The sequence below is a fragment of the Artibeus jamaicensis genome, unplaced genomic scaffold, assembly GCF_021234435.1.
Source record: "Artibeus jamaicensis isolate MK-2021 breed Jamaican fruit bat unplaced genomic scaffold, CSHL_Jam_final scaffold_847, whole genome shotgun sequence".
NCBI lineage: Eukaryota > Metazoa > Chordata > Mammalia > Chiroptera > Phyllostomidae > Artibeus > Artibeus jamaicensis.
In genome coordinates, this window is record NW_026522057.1 from 24054293 (window position 1) to 24073391 (window position 19099).

At 47.4% G+C, this 19099-nt stretch overlaps 1 protein-coding gene across 5 annotated transcripts in view; it reads right to left on the bottom strand.

The window, feature by feature from the left end:
* Positions 1-19099, bottom strand: part of PRDM2 (PR/SET domain 2) — a 112725-nt gene that overhangs the window by 29983 nt on the left and 63643 nt on the right. For 4 of the 5 annotated variants that reach the window (XM_053660274.1, XM_037165642.2, XM_037165645.2 and 1 more), the window contains 2 exons: positions 9304-9414; positions 696-5070 (listed from right to left, as the gene is read on the bottom strand). The exons of the other annotated variant lie outside the window; for it this stretch is intronic. In XM_053660274.1, coding sequence (XP_053516249.1) covers positions 696-5070; positions 9304-9414 — 4486 coding nt within the window. The remainder of the gene's footprint in view (positions 1-695; positions 5071-9303; positions 9415-19099) is intronic. 5 annotated transcript variants of the gene reach the window in all.

The following is a 19099-nucleotide window of genomic DNA, read 5'->3' on the forward strand; positions in this document are numbered from 1 at the left end:
CCAGGTTCTGCAGGGGCCAGGCCTTTGGGGGTTCTGGGCACTCCCTAGCTCCTCCCGCTTTGGGATCCGGCCTGTTTATTATCGCACCAGGCCTGGGGACCGCAGGGGGCAGGGAATGGAAGGCACTGTAAAATGAATATGGTGTGTTTTGTTTTAACCAATGAGGCAAGTTTTTACATGGAAAAGGCAGAAGCAAGCATGGATAACAGAAGCATTCTCAGTTCCTACAGCTGCGCTAGAGTCCCAGAAACGTTACAGACTGCAATGTGGTTTTCATGACCTCAGTGACCCCTTACAACAGAAAAAAGCGAACTATGATCCGGAAACACTGGGACACTGATGTTACCCAAGACTGGACGGAAGTTTAAGAGAATTTCACCTTTTCCTGTAAGGGTGATTTTGAGAGCTTTCCACAGTTTCAAATTTAGTTCACAGATGGCCCTAGGGGAGACAGCCCAGTTGTGAGTCCCCGGGCTGAGACCAAAGTGCAGTGGCATCCATCTCTGCAGAGCAGAGACCCTCTGTTACCTGCCTACAACTGAAGCAATGGCCACTTCCTTTAAGTGCTTATGTCAAAATTATACAGGAAAAGAAAAAAAAAGCCATTGGGCAAGTGTACTGTTTTCTTCCAACCGTCCTTCCCGCCCCCACGCTCCTGGGCTCCGCACCCCTCGGCCCTGGGGGACGTGGCTTACCTGAAGTCCTTCAGCTCCTGCTTGCTGCTGCTGTCCTCCCTCCTGCTTTCACTCAGGTCGGCAGCAGCTGCCAGCTGGAGGCTCCGGGTGATGGGCCCTCCACTGCGTTCTCTCGATTTTGCATTGAACCGGTCTGTTCTTTTCTTACTGGCCAGGGCGGATTTGCTTTGTAAGACGGCCTTGCTCTTCTGCACCCTCACGTGCAGGCTCCTCGACGTCTTGCTCGAGAGCTGTGCAGAATGGGTCTTGGCCACGGCTTTGGGTTTTTTCCCATCGGTGTGTGTTACTTTGGCCATTCTTATGGGGCTCGAGTTCCTTAAAGAGGAGCTTGGTTTTTTGGACTTCACTGAAGCTGCAAATTTGACATTCTGCTTGGACCTGAAGGACGAGGAAGGCAGCGCGACCTGAGCAGGGCCCGAGCTGCGAGCTCTGGTCTTGCCCAAAGGAGCCTGCGTGCTTTGCATTTTAATCTCTGCATCTGCTGTCCGTCTGCGGCTGCTGTTACTGTTTTTGTCACTGCTTGCAGGTGACAGGTGTCCACCTTTCTTGGACGAATGGGAAACTTTTTTTTTGGAGGGAGAAAGCGGTTTTTTGGGACAGCTAAAAGCGGCGTGCTTGTTCAGACTGCCGATGTAGGTGAACTCCCTGTTACAGTACGGGCAGATGTGCGAGGAGCACTCCGAAGCGTTTCTTAGCTCCACCCTCTGCTTGGCAGATTTGGTTTTCTGCAGGATTGCCTTCTGGACAAGCTGATTTTTTTTCTTCAATGCATTTAATTTGAGCTTATTTGGGGACACTTTGCTGAGCTCAACGCTGAAGTTCAGTCTTTTGGGCTGTCCCATTCGTCTGAAGGTGTTTTTCCCAGAGTTATCCAAAACCACCACACCGTTTTTGGGCTGCACAGTTTGTTTCAACGGTACTGGATTTTTCTTAGGGGTGTACCTCTTCTTGTCGCTAGCAGAAGCACATGCCAGGATATGTTTGTGTAACTCAGGCATGTTGTCTACACCTTTGCCACACTTTGTACAGCGAATGGCAGTGCTGAAAGTCTGTGGAATGTTGTGGGTAGTGAAATTGGTGGCCGTCACCCCAATACCCATGGGGTTTCGGTGATGGTACTGAAACGGAGGTGGCTTAAAGCTTGGGTAATGTTGATTGAGGCCCAGTCGAACATCTGGATCTTTCGTCTTCATTCCAGAAGCCATTATTTTTATGGTCGTATAAAGCTCTTCGGAAGAATCGTTGAGCTCCTCTTCCTCTTTCGATGTTTCTGAAGGGTCTTCTGGCAAATTCTGCACGTGCTCCGCATGGGCCTTGCTGGGGTCTGTGAAGTTCTGCGGCCTCAGGGTGCCACTTTCAAACTCGTGGTGCGTGCATACCTTATCTGGGTGGAGATCTCGCTGGTGCTGCTGCAAATTGCACAAAAAAGCGAACTCTTTTTTACAAACCGAACACACAAAGATATTCCCAACTCCATGAAGCAAAAAGCGATGTTCCGACAAGTCAGTTTTAGCCTTAAAAAGCTGCACACAAAATTCACATTTGAAGGGCCATTCTTCAGCATGAACAGATAAATGTTTGGTTAGGTCTTTAATGGAAAGAAAAGGCGATTCACAGACATTGCAGACAAAGTTTTTGCTGAATGTTTCCTGAACAGCATCCTGCTCAACTGCAGACTGGGGTTCTTCCCGGGGCTTCGTTTCTTCGCTCTCTAACTCCTCCTGTTTGAAAGAGATCACGGGCAGAGAGGCTTCCAGATTATCCCCAGAGGAGACGACGGATGACACCGCTGAGAGAGGAGGTGGGGAGGGGGAAGAGGAGGAAGATGAAGAGAATGAAGATGAAGATGATGACGACGATGACGAAAGTGTGGGAGGCCCCGGTGAGGCAGCGGACATGAGAGGCTCCACAGAAGGAATGGGAGATGCCGAGGGGGACACCGTGGGAGAGAGAATCGGGAGCGGGGACTGCGTCGCAGCATTCGAGAGTGGGGAGGGACACGGGTGAGGCGACGCCCCGGTAGAGGGGGCTGGAAGAGGTACGGTGGGAAGGAGTGGAGGAGGTGGCGTGGCAACAGTCAGCACGGGGGGGCACGGCGGAGGGGAGGAGGGGCGTGTTGGCATCAAGAGAGGAGGCAGCTGCCCAGAAGGAAGGGGAGGCGTCTGGAGGCCCGGAGATGAAGGAGCAACATCGGGTGAGGGCTCCACGGCAGGAGCAGATAAACTAGCATCAGGGCCAACGTCAGGTTCAGCTTGAGGATCTAGGGATTTACAAGGACTCGGGCTCCTGGTCGCATCTGATGTGTTTTCGATGGGCACACCAATGCCATTGTATTCATTGAGAAGAACCTTCTGCAGCATGCAGGTGGTCGGCTTCTTTTTCTTGACAGCGCCGCAGGCTGGCTGCGCCACGGTACCGTCTCTGAGTTCCCTGCCTTCCGAGTCACTACAAGGCTTTTTATGCACACTGAGATCTAACACGGACTCCCACTGGACCGGATTCTTGGCTGCACCCTCGGCCTTCTGTTTGACGCCACTGGACAAATCCAGTGGCTGCTGGTTGCACACGTTGCTGTATGTGGCACTGGACGCCCACTCTTTAGACACCTTGTATTCATCAAAGCCTGGAGGGCTCACGGCCTCTCTCTCGTCTCTCCCAGACAAAGTCCACGCTGGGGAATTGCTGTGACTTTCTAATTTGGGCTTTTTGGAACTCAGAACCACATCAGTCCACACTGCTTTACCGTCACTCTGCTTCCCGAAGTCTCGGAGGGCAGGACTGTGCTGTGGAGAACTGGGAGGGGAGCTGGTCCGCCGCTTAAACCGACTCGCGGTCACGGGCAGCATGGATGCGGGAGCGGACACACAGACAGGACCTAACTTGGAGAGCTCAGCGGCCGACATCCCCGCGGGCGGAGTCAGTCTATCCTGGGTCTGGAGGAGCTGTTTGAGCTTGGACGACAAATACACGCCCTTCTCTTTGTGGAAAGACGCTGCCTCCGCAGTGGCCATGCTAAGCGGCAGGCTCAAGGAGCACGAGGGTGCAGCGGGCTCGGACTCGGCTTCTGCTTTAATTTTGGGTAACACGGGAGGACTGGCAGTTCTCCGTTTCTTGGACTCACTGTTTGTGCTGCTGGAAGGCTCCTTAGGAAGATCATCTGTTATGGGGACCTGTGTGGTCTTTACATTTTGAGTGATTTCCACTGTGACTGGAGTGAGCAGACAATTTATCCCGTACAGGTCTGCCGAGCCGGACTCCATCTCGATCACATCACAGTTACTGGTGCTGCTGCTGGTCTGAATTTTTCCATCGATATAGTAATTTAAGTTTTCAGAGATATTGCTAGAAATGTCCATGATGTACACGTCATCTCCCTCCCCTTCTTCCTCTGGTTCTGTGCTTGGGACATAGACGTTCTGGGCGGGCTGGGCCTGCTCTGCAGGAAGCTGCGGCTCTTCCAGGAGGCCGCCTTTCCTCCGCACGCCTTTGGGGATCAGATGGCGTTCGTGAACTCTGCGCTGATGCCGTCTCATGTTAGTATGAGTTCCAAAAACCTTTTTACAATATTTGCACGGATGAAGCTCTTTAATGTCTCCATTCTCTTCTACAACCGAAGAACTGACTGTTTCTTGGGAAGCCTTCTCTGAATTCAGGAGCAGACAGTCTTGCCCAAGACAGGGAGGGTTGGAATCATCCTTTGCAGTGGCGCTGTCTCCAGACACTTTGCCATCAGCGGGCTCGTCTGACAGCTGTGGCGTCAGGCTGGGCTTCCGCTTTAAGCCCACCTCGTGGCGCCGCTCGTGCCTCCGCCGGTTGATCTGCGTGCCGAACGCCTTCCCACAGTACTTGCACCTGAAGGCGTGGCTGACTGTGGATATGTGAATGTGCATGTGGCGCTCAAGACCCTGCTTAGTTGTAAACTTCCTCTCGCAATGCTGACACGGGAACATCAACGTCTCCAATACATCGCCGTTGGCCTCCTCCTTCGTTTTGGGAATTCTGTTAACAGGTGCTACCTCTGGAGAGTCTTCGACGGTGTCTTTTGAAATATTTTTTGGTTCTTCTAATAAATCTTCCAGCTTCTCATCACACCGTATTTCTGGCTCTTTCACAGAACTTTCATTTGGCACATCAGCTTCTTCTTCCCCCTCTTCCTCCAGTTCATCATCTTCATCCTCTTCTTCCTCCTCTTCTTCCTCCAAATCATTCACCTCACAGTTTGTTGCTTCTAGCTTCTCGTCTGGTTCTGCCTGCGGCTCACAGGCAGGGGGAGGGCTGACCAGTTCTGGAAGCGCATCCTGACAAACCACCTCCTGAAGACCAGCTGTGTGCTCCGCTGCAGAAGCAGAAGGCTTCTCGTCCTCTTCTTTGGAACCTAGAGAGCACAGGGAAGCAGAAGCATGGTGGTGAGAACAGAACCAGCGGGGGCAGGGTCCAGTCCTGTTATTCCAGAGAGGGTATGATCAACCTAATAAACAACATTCTCACCTACCCAGCTGTACTGCACTGGAATCCATTTCATTCATTCAGTTAATATTTATTGAGTACCTGATATTAACCAGGCAGCACACAAGCCTGGTGAGGACACGTGAGCAGAGTCACCCGGAGCTTGTACTCTCTTCTGTGTCTAGCTGCACCTATACACACACATTTTCATTCACAGAAACAGCAGTGCTTAAACTTGTGTTGGGGTAGCCGACGCCGAGTTTCAGGAGACTAGTTGTGAATTCCAATTTCTCTTGACTCGAAACTGAAATACGAAAACCGCTAAGCATATTACCAGGCTAGATTCTTGGTGGTCTTTCTCAAATGGAATGAGTCTCTCCTACCTTCCTGACTAAATCCACATATTTAGAAGCCTGAACATTTTTCAGAATCATGTGATCAGAACTGTTTCAAGTAGGATCATCTCTTCAAAGCCTGGTAAAATGATTAAGAGCTCAGGAGTCTCGATGCCCAGGATAAACCCAGGTGGTCAGGGAAGGACTCACTGGTCCAGTGACAGCTGTGCAGAGGCCTGCAGTAAGCCATGCAGACATCTGCGGGAGGGAAGCCCTCTGGATACACGCAGAGGCATGAGTTCTGAGTCAAGAACTTGTCAGATGTGTTCGAGGAAGGGACTAGAGGAAGGCAGCAGAGTCGGAGATGAGACCAGAGGCCAACTCAAACAGGAGCTGGGAGATTGCTGGCCTTTGAGTGAAACAAGGAGGTACCAGAGAGTTCTGACACAAGTAACTCACATTCCAGAATCACTTGAGCTGCTACAAGGAAGACAGAAACCTCTCAGCGGATTCGGGCGGAGGCAAGGAGACGAGAAAGCTACATTGTCCAGGACAAGGGTGGGGTGGAGGGGGCCAGCGTGGCGTGGGGAGGTGGTAGGAACAGACTCTTCGCGGATTTTGGAGATGAGCTGACAAGAGGTGCTGGCTGCCTGGCTGTGGCAACAGAGGTGTCGAGGAGGACCCCAGAGCAGCCATAATAAGCCTGCTGATTAAGCAGCAGGAAACTGAGGGAAGAGCCGGTGTGGTGGGTGCATGTGCTGGAGGAAATCGGGTTGACCTGGATGTGCTCAACTCTGAGGTCACTAACAGGTATCTGGGTGAAGGTGCTCAGTGGTTACCTGCAGGTGACTCACTCAACAAAGGGGTGGGGCCCAGAAACATCCAAGTCCCCGGATCCGAAACAGTGTTTGAAGCATGGGACTGGACAAGTCCCCGGGAGAGAGAATGCAGGAAGAGAGGTGGGCAGAACGTCCCCCAGATGACCTCAGTATTTAGAAGTCAGAGGAAAGACCAGTGAGGTGTCTGAAGAGCCAGAAGCGTGGTGGCCCTTAGGCTCTGTGAAGACAGTTTCAAGGAGGGAGAGGTCACTGTGTCCGGAACTGCTGCCGGGCTGAGTGAGAGGAGGGGAAAGGAGAGGCGCGGTGACTGACAACAGCGTTGAGTGTGGCAGAGGGGACACATGCCTGAGGGAGTTCCTAAGACAATGTAAGAAGGAAGGAGGGACAGGGAAACTACAAGCAACTCTTTCAAGTTCAGCTACAAAGAAAAACAAACACAGGGACAGCAGGGGGACTTACAGTCCCACAGCTGCCACAGTGCCTTCAATGCTGATGTAGAAGGTCCTTTCTCTACTCAACCAGGCCCCTCCCCCAGAGGAGGCGGAGCCACTGGGCCCTCACCTGCTGTTGGCTGGCTCTGCCCCCACTCGCCGGACATATCCTGACTGCACGCCAGTAGTCAGTGAACAGAACTGTCAAGATCCTCACCCTTACAGAGCTTCACCTGAACTGTAGCTCCACGCAAGTAAGCAGGCAACTCTCTAGAGCAAATTCACAGTTACGCTCAAGGAGCACGTGCTGCTACAGAAGAAATATCTGATGTGGCTTAGTTAATCAGGGAAGGCTTCTTAGATGAAGTACTAGGCTGAACCTGAAGGTCAAAGGGAGAAATGGAAAAGTAACAGGAGGAATCAAAACAGGCAGCACACTGTGCATTCCTTTGGACTTACTGGGGGCCGTGGAAACCCGTTAAGCTATTTTAGAGCAGAATGCGCCTGCTCTAAAGAGAGCAGAGCGGCCTGAGATCTGGCTGCCCTGTGGATGCAGGGACTGGGAAGAGACATCACTACAGGCAGAAGACGAATAATGACGCAGTGGCATTAGAAGGGAGACAGAAGCAGTGGAGGCAGAAAAAAAGGTGGCCAGACTGTCAAGACTGAAGAGGCTGGTCACAGACCTGGTGACTGGCAACAGGGGAGAGGAAAGGGCTAAAAATGCCAACTGCTCTGAGCTCTGCAGATGCAAGAGACTAACGCGAACTCAACTGTGCGGCCCCAGCCACCTTGCCGTTTCCTAGGCAGGTCGGTCTTACTTTCACCCACCTGTTGCTGTATTTATGAATGAGGCTTCTGTCTCTAAACAGAAACCAGCCTTCTCTCCCCCAGACAAACTCCATGAACTCCACAAGTTTTCTGCAAACTGGGAAACCAGGCATTTGATGATGATACATTTCAGACCAGGAACTAACTCCCATTTCAAATACATGTTCGACACAGACTCCCCATGTCACTAAAAAAAGGTTGGGACGAGACAAGAGAAAATGAACGTAACTTTTCTAGGGGCCCAGAATTCATTTTTGGCCAAAAACATATGGCTTTTAATGAAAAAAAAAAAAAAAAGAGAAAAGTCTTTCCTTTCTCTGTGACTGGTGAATGATTCCAGATTTAGAACTGTCCGAACTGCACAGCCCTGCTCACCAGCAGGCCCGCACCGACGCGGTCCACGTGCCCACGGGCTGAGCCTAAACGTCAGGGAAGCTTCAGGCACACAGGGGCCACCCGCTGCTGGCTCGGTCTGTTTCTTAAGGACGTGCAGAACCTTAGAGGCCGATGACTACCTAGTCCAGAACTGATCACTTAACCAGTTACTCCACAAAAAGGTAAACATTAAGTATCTTTTTCCATGGGACCTGATGTTCTAGCAGGAAAAAAAATAAATAACTGTTTTGGGTTTTTTGAAGGGAAGATGGGGCTGCTAGATTTTCTTTTTAAATTCTGCCTCTAAAGGTAGTGAGGTTCTTTAGTACTTTTGTGGTTGAAATTAATGTCCTAGCAAATGTGCTATCATCAGGCAGAACCTAAGTTCTGTAAGGTTCTGGGGAATAAACGTGTCTACTCTCGCTTCACAAAATGCCACAGGAAATTACAATCCTTTATGAATGTCACCGCCACAGAAGGGCTCATCAAATGGCCTAAAAGGAATCCAAAATATCTGCTTGGATTTCTTCCTCTACAAACGTTTCTTGAAAGAGCCACAGGCCTCCATTTTGAAATTCGCCTGAGTGACTCTTGAGCAAGCTCTGGTCTTTGCGTAAATTGGCCACACAACCAATAGAGACAGAGCACCCTCCTCTGTAACAGCTAGTCTCGATAGGGTGGCTTGACTGAGCACTCTGCCTTTCGGATTAACTTTCAGCCCTTGCCTCTTTGAAGTCTTACAGCACAATGGGCCGAGATTATTAATCCTCAGAAAAACCAGAAAAAAGAAAGTTTGGTGGGGAGAAAGAGATAAAATAGGAATTTAAATCCTAATAAAAAAAATACTTTTCATCTGCACACTTTTCTTCTGAAATATAAGATCAAGGGTGTTTGCTGTCCTAGATAATCTTTTAACTGACATACAAAAAACACCTAAAGTATGTAATTTGTTAAGTACAGAACAAGGTAAAATGTTTACAAGGTAAATACACTGATGTGCCCGCTCCACAGACCGGTGACAAACTAGTGACTGCACCCATCTGTCCCTGTCAGTCTGACTTCCGTCACCATAAATTTCTTTGATGGTTTTGAATTTTGTGAATTATTTATAAATGCAATCATATGGAGCGTTTCATCTTATTTTAACCAGGGCGTGATTTTGTTTTTAACAAGCAAGGTCTTCGATCATTTTCGAAGGGGAGGTGGGATGTGCAGGTCTCGTGAGAGGCCTTCCTGCTACTCACTAACCTTTCCGGCTCCTGAACGGTGCTCAGAAGGTACTCCACGGAGACAGGAAGTTGTACTGCCTGGTGTCAGACCCTAAGCACACCAGCCCGACACCCCGGCTTACCTTCTGCAGAATCTCTCATATTTGCAGAGGCGGAATCTGGCTCACTTGTCTTCAGCCGTATGTCTTCAGTTTTATTTCCTTTGTTTTTATTTTCCTGGGGTTTTTTCTTCCCTGAAACACATTATTTAGTTATTTGTTCATTCATTCATTCACTATTACCCTGAGTTGAAGAAGACAATTGCTAATCCAATCACAGCAAACTGTCTATTTCTAGGCAACTATCATTTCAGATTCCTAAAGAAAGGAACACGTGATGAATACAAATATTTTCAAGTCATGTTGGATTAAAGGAAAACCCCACAAATTTGTATTTTTGAGAACCCTGGGCATAGTTCCCTCTTCACCGTAACACCTATCACACCAGTAAGATAACATATTCTACAAAAGTTAACAACAGTGATGCCACAGGAAAACTGGGTAACAGCACCAAGTTCTAAGACCACACACACAAGAGGGACTGGCAGAAGTCTGGTTATTTATAAGTGCATTAGGAAAGACAGTGTGGGGTAACTGAGGGCCCTTTTAGTTAAGATATGAATACAACTGTCAAAGTAAAACAATGGAAGCAGAAATTCTGCTGAGCTGCGAGGAACGCACACACACAATGACTTGAATGTCAAGGGCAGAGTAATGACGAACGACTCACTGTTGGCCGGCAAGGCAAGGTGCGCTGAGGGTCCTCAGGGACTCTCAACTTGAGGTCCAGAACAACTCAGCATTTCATTAACAATTCGGATCTCAGGAAACATTAACTGAATGCCAAGTGATACCACAGTTCAGAAGATAGGAAAATGCAGCCCCATTTCTGACAAGCTGGAAGAGGGAACTCAAGTCACCAACACACCCAGGAAGGATTATTGGTTCTTCACAGAACTTCCTACACCTGGAGGTTCAGAAGTCCAACCTCTCCAGGTTTCAGCTACAAGTTGCCCACCCTTCTCTGCCATTTTTAAAATTCTAAGTCTCTTATGCCTGGTAGCTTTTATTTTCCAATTTTCAGACTCAGAATAGGTTCCTATCACCTTGCCCCAACCATGTCCTATTTCTGCGATGCTCCTCAACCCCTGGAGCTTTTCCTAACAGGCCTCCGGCATCTTTCTCTCTGAGTCACACACACTAGAAACCACTGGCAGCTTCTGGAAAACGGTATTCTCCATAACAGAGAATCACTATGGAACAGCACAAAAACCAAAATGTAGGTAAGAGATAAAAATCAGGACCAGAGACACAAAATATCATCACTGCAAAGATCATAATGGCTAAAAATAAAAATAGCAATTACAATACAAAGCAAATATTAATCCTAAAAAATATAACTGGATTTTGAGAAATATTTAAGAGATTCCAACAAGGGGAAAAAAGTACAAAATACTTAATAATCAGCCATTTAATGTTAGTCTTAAGAAGAAAATTCTAAAATACCATTTGAAATCTCTAATTCTTCAGTAGGAAAACCAGTTTTCTGCCACTGTGTACAAGTTCTCGCAAACAATTTCTGAAAACAAGTCCATCCACTCATTTTCAAAGGCAGCTGAAAACAGAACTCCACTGGAACCGCATCCGGGTGGGAACAGAGGCAGAGTCTTCAGGGGAAAAGGTAGATTCCAGTCTCCGGTGGAAGGATTACAAACCAATCCTCTCTGCAAGGGGCGAGGCCATGACAACACACTGCAAAAGGTCACCTTCTTCAAGTCCTTCCCGGCAACAGCACTATCTCATGATGACAATAGCTCCTGAGGAATCCAGTTGTGCTTCAGGGAATCGGATTCTAACCTTTCGCCAGCCTTCTAATCTTCAGGATGACACACACCCAGCCCCTAGCAGACTGCTGGTAGCACACAAGGCAAATACCAGCGACTGGCTACTGACGTTAACTGCTCTAGTTCTGTGGGTCGTGTCTCGTGAGATCCATGTAAGGCAGGGGTGACAAGCTCCTTTTCACCAGGGGCCACGTCAGCCTTGTGGTTGCCTTCAAAGGGCCGAATGTAACTTTAGGACTGTATAAATGTAACTACTCCCTAACTAGGGGCAAGGAGCTCGGTGCTGGCGCTGGGTAGAAACAAGGTGCTGGGCGGATAAAAAGGGGGGGGGGGGCCTTGTGTTTGCCACCTGTGCTGTAAGGGCTCTCACTCAGATGCTTCATTCAAAAGTTCTATTCAGAAAAGTTTTCCCCTGGATCAAAACCAGTTAGTTTGTTATGTGACACCAGTACTGCCTCATGTCCTCCAAACAGGCCTCTTACTTTCTACTCTCTACAGATACGCGCTTTTCAAATACACAGAAACAGCAGCATGGTCCAAACCTTCCCTCTTATGCATAAACCTCACAGGCACTAAGACACGTTGCACTGTAACATTTAACAGAAATTCAGGTGTCAATTTATTGTAATACAATTCCTTGCAAAAGATTTTCTTTAACCTCTCTAGCACTAAAGAGGCTAGTTAGCAGGTGATACAAAAAGAGTAAATTGGCCCATACGTAAATAGCATACTGAGATTTCTAGATTTTTATGCTAATAAATCAAAGCACAACTTTAATAATACCGCCCCTCAACATGTACTCGGAATGAGACCAGATGACTATCTAAAAGGTAAAACTACTATTGGAAGTTTTAATTCTCTGCCTAGCTGACACTGAATGTCAAATGTCTATTTTTGGACTCTCCGAACCTAACCTGTGAGAAGGATCCCTCCTGTCCCCAGGTGCCCTCTTTCAAAGCCACCACCAGGAAACCGTGACACCCTGGGAAGAGAAGCCACTTGTGGTAGGTACATCTGCAGCCTATTCCGAGGGTCCCCAAGGGCATCCCACCCGCAGCTGCACAGGCTGGACCCCAGGGCGCCTCCACCACAGCCGGGAGACGGCGGGGCCAGCCATGCTCTGCTAAGGGGCTGTCCAAGGCATCGGAGGATGCTCAGCCACTCTGCCGAGGTCATTACCACCCTTCTAGTGTGACAAGCGGAAGTCCCCAGACGTGGCCAAATGGCTCAAATGGATTGGGGGGCATTCTCCCCCAGTTAAGAACCACAAGGCTAAACCAAAATAACAGGGGCTACTAAAGACCTGCGACTCTGAAGTTTATACATTTATTAGGAATTTTTTAAGTATTTGGGTAACACTAATAAACCAATTCTAAAAAACAAAGAAATGAAAAATTAAATTTACCTCCTAAGTACTTTTCGGTGAACACTGACAGACTCAGTTTTATGACAGAAACGCACCTACTGTGAATCTAGTTAGTATCGTTCACTCACGGAACTGCAATCCCGAGACACGAAGCGACTGTCTCCATCTTTATCAGAACACGGAACCCTCGAGCTGCCTCCCCTCAGGACTGCAGGCTGGTGGTGAAGGAACTACTGAAATCACCTGTCCTGCCTGCTACTTCACGAGAGAAAGCAAAGGCCAGGCCCCCATGGGGACCACCCCGTCTGGGACAGACCAGGTCCCGGGGCCTGCGTGTCCTCACACTGAGGTGTGCCCGGTGTCCCTCACACAGGCACACATTGCAGTAACAGGTGGTGAAAACAGTCCCATTTCCTTAAATCAGTACATTTCCCCCCTGGTATTTGGTTTCAGTTCTATATATAATCAAATTAACATAAAAAGCAAACCTACTACCCAAAACAGCCCGAGCGATGACTTTTACGAGGGGGGGGGCTGGTCTCTATCTGTGAGAGCCGGCGCGGCAGAGCCCACTGGGAGCCTGGTAAGTACACGTGTGCACTTACCATCAGGTTCCTGCAGGGTCCTACACAGAGGCTACTGCCAGCTGCGTGCTCCACTTGCTCTAAACAAGAAAGATACAGGAATGAAACACAAGGAACGTGAAATGGAAACAATGACAAAGAACATAATGAAGCAAGCACAGAACAAAACTGTATGCTTATATATAAGGAAAAGAAATATACATACAAAGATGAAGAAAACGAAGTGAGACAGAAGGAAAATAGCAATTACCTATTGCATCAAGGTTTTCGCCAAAAAAAACTGTACATTAATCTCTGCCCTTAGTTGGGGCGGGAGGTGGGATACTTACTCTCAGGTCTGTGCCATGCCCATGTCGTGAGACTGACGCTTTTAGCACTTAAGTACCACTCTGCTAGACCCCAAAGTGCCACGCCGTGCCTGTCGTTTTACAGACACACGCCAGGACCAGAGAGGTCAAGTCGTCTACCCAAGGCCACACCACTAAATTAGCTCTAGAGTCCGACTTAAAACCCAAGAATCACGATGCTAAAAGGGGTCCTTCTACTGCACTTGTTTCTGAGACCCAAAGTGGCATAATAAGAAAAACTTACTCTTTAGAAAGCACTTTATATCCATTATTTTACTCGCAGGCAAATGAAAGTGGTATGAAGACTCCCACTGCATTTATAGAAATGGAAGTATCAAAGTGGAATGCAGGCTTTTTTCCACCTCAATTTTATCTATGGCAGAAACAAGTATAGGTCAACAACAGAGAACCCCAATCTGAGCAACTATGATTCACCATTAAATAATATCAATAAAACTGGTTTTCTCGTAAAATAGCTACCGTACAGAAAAACCTGACAGCCACAATGGTGAAATTTTTTTTTAAGATTTTATTTATTTTTAGAGAGAGGAGAAGGGAGGGAGGGAGGGACGAAGAGAGGGAGAGAAACACCAACATGCAAGAGACACATTGACTGGTTGCCTCTCACGCCCCAACCAGGGACCTGACCCACAACCCAGGTATGTATGTGCCCTGATGCAGAACCAAACCGGTGACCTTAATCCACTGAACCATGCCAGCCAGGGCTGCCGTGATGACTTTTTAAATACAGTGTGAGGCATTTCACTGCTGCCACAGGGGATGGGAGCTGCAAAACCAAAACTGCCCACAGTGTCACGTGAATAAGTTCTGGACTACATTATACTCTTCCAATAAGGTAAACAAACACCAGGAAATTCTAGAGAAGAGTGTTTCATTTAAAAGTGTTCTGGCATCAGATAGAACGCAAAATTCTAGAAAGCTGGCTCAAGTCTCATTAGAAATTCATCACAACAGTGAAGGTGCGTGCATGCATTCGGTGGCGTGCAGGAATTAAACTTAGAACCCCGTGTAACTCTGCGTGCTCTGCCTCCTCCCTGGGAAGCATCTCTGAAGCATAAAATCAGAATTCCGTAACAGCAGGTCTCTGCAGTCTTTGGGGAGCTCCCCACCCCACTCAGTTGATTCCGAACCTGCAAGACCCCATCGGGGGAAGCTGCCCAGGGCACCATGGAAGATCATCAAGGAAATGCATGGGCTGCCCTAACAGACACCGACACCAGCTGTGCCTGCGGCCTCCAGTTCCCCACCACTGTGCCCAGCCCATGATCCTGCACTGGACGCTCATCCCCTCCACTTCCCACAATTACCTCTGATCTCATCGTTACAAAACCCAAAGTTTTTTCAGCCTTTACTCGCCCAATTTTCTCCTTTACATCTGACGGTTTGATGGGTGTTAACATTCTTTCTTTTTTTTTTGGCGGAGGGTGGGGAGGGGGTGGGGTGGGGTGGGGAGGTGGTCTTACTTTCTTTAGATTATTCTGCCCAGCCCTATGACACTACCATCTAAAATTTCCTGCTTTTCGTAATCATTCTTTTATAAAATCTTCCTCTTCTTCCCGTCCTTGGAATTAGAAGATTGGAAGCCTGCTTTCACATGAAGCTGAAGAAAGGCTTCAACGCCATGTTCCGTCAGGGTGAGGGCAGAGATCTCAGAGAACAGGAGAGACACAGAAATGATAGAATTAAGGGGCTACATTCGAAGAGAGAGAGAGAAGAGGAAGAAGCCTGAAATTTGGAGCAAGAGCCATAAAGATGGTCTCGGTTGGCTTCCCCAACTTCACAAACACGCCTCTCCGAGCTCTCTCTCACTACATGAACTAGAATCTCACGGCAAGTTCGCAGCAAAACCGGAGCTTTTATCCCCACCCATTCATTATGCTACTCACTGTGCTCTAGCAGCCGTGTTAGCGACACTTTTGGGTTCTAATTCTGCCCCTAAAAATGGCAATTCACAGCGCCACGTGCATTTCGGGCAAGTTTGGGAAACTCATCACAAACACTTAAAATCATTACACACCTTGCTGAGTTTCTGAAACGCAATAGGGTGATTTTCCTGAGAGCAGGCCAGCATGACACTGATACCAGCCCCAAAGATGTCTGGTTTGGAGAGGTGAACTGGGGCCCTGAAAACCTTAACTGGAAAAAAGCATGAAATTCATGTTAAATGATATTTTTATAGGGTTAAAAAATAGCAAGCTCTCCAATAGATCAGGTAGCGAGGAAGGGGAATCAATGGACAAGAGCAAAGCTGTCAGCTCCAAGAATGGCTAAAGTGACGCTACGTGTGTGAGCCGTTAAGGCAGGCAGGCGGAGCCTCAGCTCAGCTTGGTAGCTGGGTGGTGGTCTAACATTCTGCGGTTGGTGTAATGAGGAGAGAGAAGCTGGAAACATACATAAAACCAAATTTTCCGCAAAGAATTAACAGTGCATTTCAAAATAATTTCAACATCCTTGATGTAGGCTTAAAATTTTTTAAAAAATGGGTACCCGAAAGTGACCAAAAGTCACTGGCAGGACCACCAACCAGGAAGCCTGGAGCAGCAGGACTGATGAGAACAGTGGGAAGGACACTTGGACCAGACAGGCTTCCAGAGGTCACAGCGCTGCACATGGGGTGCGCCATCAGCTGCTGAAAGGGCCCTTACAAACGGCCTAGGTGAGACCAGCAGGCAAACAAGCCACCTAGAGCCTCAGCCCGCCATCCCTGGGCTTGAGAGAGAGAAATCTGGAGCAAAAAGATGCTGTAACAGTTGGCTTCTATGACAATAATATGCTATGCCTTTTCCATAGACTTCTTTTCCACAAAAAAAATCACTCTGAAATGTACCTGATGGCAAAAAAACTCTGTTAATCTCCTTGGACGTTAATTTGAAATTTTTTTTGTGAACTCGCCAAGAGCTGTCGGGAACCTAGAGGCAAATGATAAAAATAAAGCCGTTCTGGTTGTAAGTTGTTCACGGTATTGAAACAGGGCTCCAGGCCTTGTTTCCAACAGAAACAATGGAAGGGTTCTGGCCGCTTCAGTGGTGTGGCTCCCTGCAGAAATTCCTGGGATGCCTGCGTCTGCCAGGGCTGCGCAGCCCGCCCTCGCCAGCCTTCACCGCTGGGGCTCCACCCCCAGCCCCTCCAAATGCCAGACTGCTGGGAAAACAGCGAAGATTACATCTGAAGGGGACCTTTCAATTTCTCTAAAAAAAAGGGCTGTTAGTGGCTTTGACTGGATAATTCCAAATACTAGAAATAAACTTTTATAAATTCAAATTAAGAAAGTAACTTCCTTACACTCTTTGGAACCTCAAAAAGTCTTGCGGCATACACAAAATTATAAAATAGACTAGTTAAATAGTTCTGAAATGTAAGCAGTCTGTTCTGTTTTAAAATTATTTTAATTTCTAGGATTCTCATGGATTTTACAGAAAAAAAATATATACCTAAAACCTGAAACCTCAGATACAGAAAAGTGAACTGGCAACTACAAACTGAAGAACTGACTTCAGGTTCGGGAACTAGCCCCCTGGGGCCAAACACGCCAGGGCTGGGAGCCAAGCAGGGAGGTAGCTGGTGCGTTCCCAGTGCCTGGCAACCCCCTAAAACGGAGGAGACAGCCCCGCCCTAGAGAATTGGCTGGTCTCACCTAAAGGAAAGGCGGTTTTTGCCATCAAAGTCCATAACAGATTTTACAATACTATATCCTGATGCTTTAACTTAGTTTAGTTTAAAAATTTTTTAGTTTAAAAATATTTTCAAGGAGTAAAACCTAGATATAAATCTGAATCAAGAAACAATTATAAGACTTCCAATTCGTTCTTTACAGAGCTGACCACAGGAACAATGGTCAAACTACATCCCTTACTAATCAAATCAGTCTAGTTTATCCATCACTGTAAACTGAGAGGACCTACAGTAAGATGCTGGCAAGGGGCTCCCACTGCCGTGAGCACTGCTGAGGGTGTGATGCCATTTCCCTGTCTGGTTGTATTTTCTCACTTTTCCAGCTGAGCATTTGCTTACATTAGGCAAAAAAACTAATAACAAAACACCTTTAAAAAAAATACCTGAAAAGGCAAAATTAGTGAAGCCATTGGCAATGTTTCTTTTGATTGGGATTAACATATGTAATTCCATAAAAGCACAATTTGGAAAAGGCCTCATTTCCCCCTCACCTGCAGAGCAAAAGGTCTTGCTGAAGTGTTGCTCAGTTTTCTGGCTCCTGCCTGAACACGCCAGTCTAAGTGTCCAGAAAAAAGCACTGACCCCTAAAACACCAAGTCCACAACACGCAGTTATAAAGATTTAAAAGGGACTTAAAATATTCCCACTAGACATTATCAAATTGTCAAAACTGCTTACTCATTCAGATGACCACTGTTGGCTTCTGGTGGTCATCTGAATGACCCTCCAACTCCTTTCCTGAGCATCGCATTCCCTCCGACAAAATGCACCTGCCTCCTTGTAAGAAGCCACACACTTCCTTTCCTTTTTTTGTTTCACCCATAATTATTTAAATCAGAAGTCTAATTTAAACAATCGTACTGGGTGCCTCCCAGCTGTAAGCCAAGGCTCAGGGTTTGGGCAGTGGCCTGTCATCACCAGGAGAGAACTGGTCACTAGCTCTATTTTGCTTCTCCTAAAATGCAAAAAATAGACAATGGAATTGCAATACGACACATTCTGGTAGAGGTTTAAGAAATTCACTTATAAAGAGAAAATTTACAGAGATACTAAACTCCCTACTCCCTTTGTTCTACCGTGAAATGACACATGTCATCCCAGGACAATTTCTAAGAGGTCATGACTATTGCTAGATAATCTCATTCCCTTTTGTCCAAGCCCTCAAGTGTTCCCCAGCCCCTTTCCCGCCTGGTCATGGACTGAAGCTTCACTCACTGCTCCAGCAGAAAGAGCTCAGTCCGCCCCAAGCTGACGCATGTGCCCTGGAAAGCACAAAGTCATCCACTCTGACAAACTCCAAACTGCCAGGGCCATCTTTCAGGTTCAAGAAGCAGAGAAGGAACTAAAGTGTATTGTCATAAATTACTTTTTAAATCATAAATTACATTTAAGTTCTGTTCCAGTTTTTCTTCTTATTGATGTTCACCTAAAAACAAACTCCAACTACCCTATTTAACAACATTATCTTATTCTTTAATGTACTAGCCTGTATCAGAATATAGTACTATTCAAATTCAGCACAGGCTCACTGTATTTGTAGATTAAAGTTTTCTCCAAATGCTTTATAGAGTTTCTGAAAGAATGGTGAAGAGGTATTTTGAGACTTGTTCGGTGCTCACCACCTGTAAGGCCCTTCGCTAAGAGCATGGGGAATTCACATATTCCACTGCAAAGCTGTCTGCCCTGTCTGCCCTGGAGGAATTCAAAACCGAAGCTACACAACTAACTCGGTAAAAACAAGCAAGCCCCTTGGAGAAAAGGCCCTACTGATGTCAACAAGAAGCAAGTTCTGAGTATAAAAACTGTTCCAGAGAATCTGTATTTCATTAAAAAAATTTCTTAAAGGGAAGGGAAGGAGGGAGGAAGGAGCAGGCTGGAGGGCAGAGAGAGGGGTGTGGTGGCAGACACCCCTGTGCTGCCAGGTGCGCCAGGACACTCAGAAACCTGCTAAGAGAGCTGCGGGCTGTGGCCCTACTCAGGGCAGAGCCTCGGACCTCCAGCTCTTCCCACGGACTCCAGCAGTCACTGAGGTGCCTTTCGGAAAGA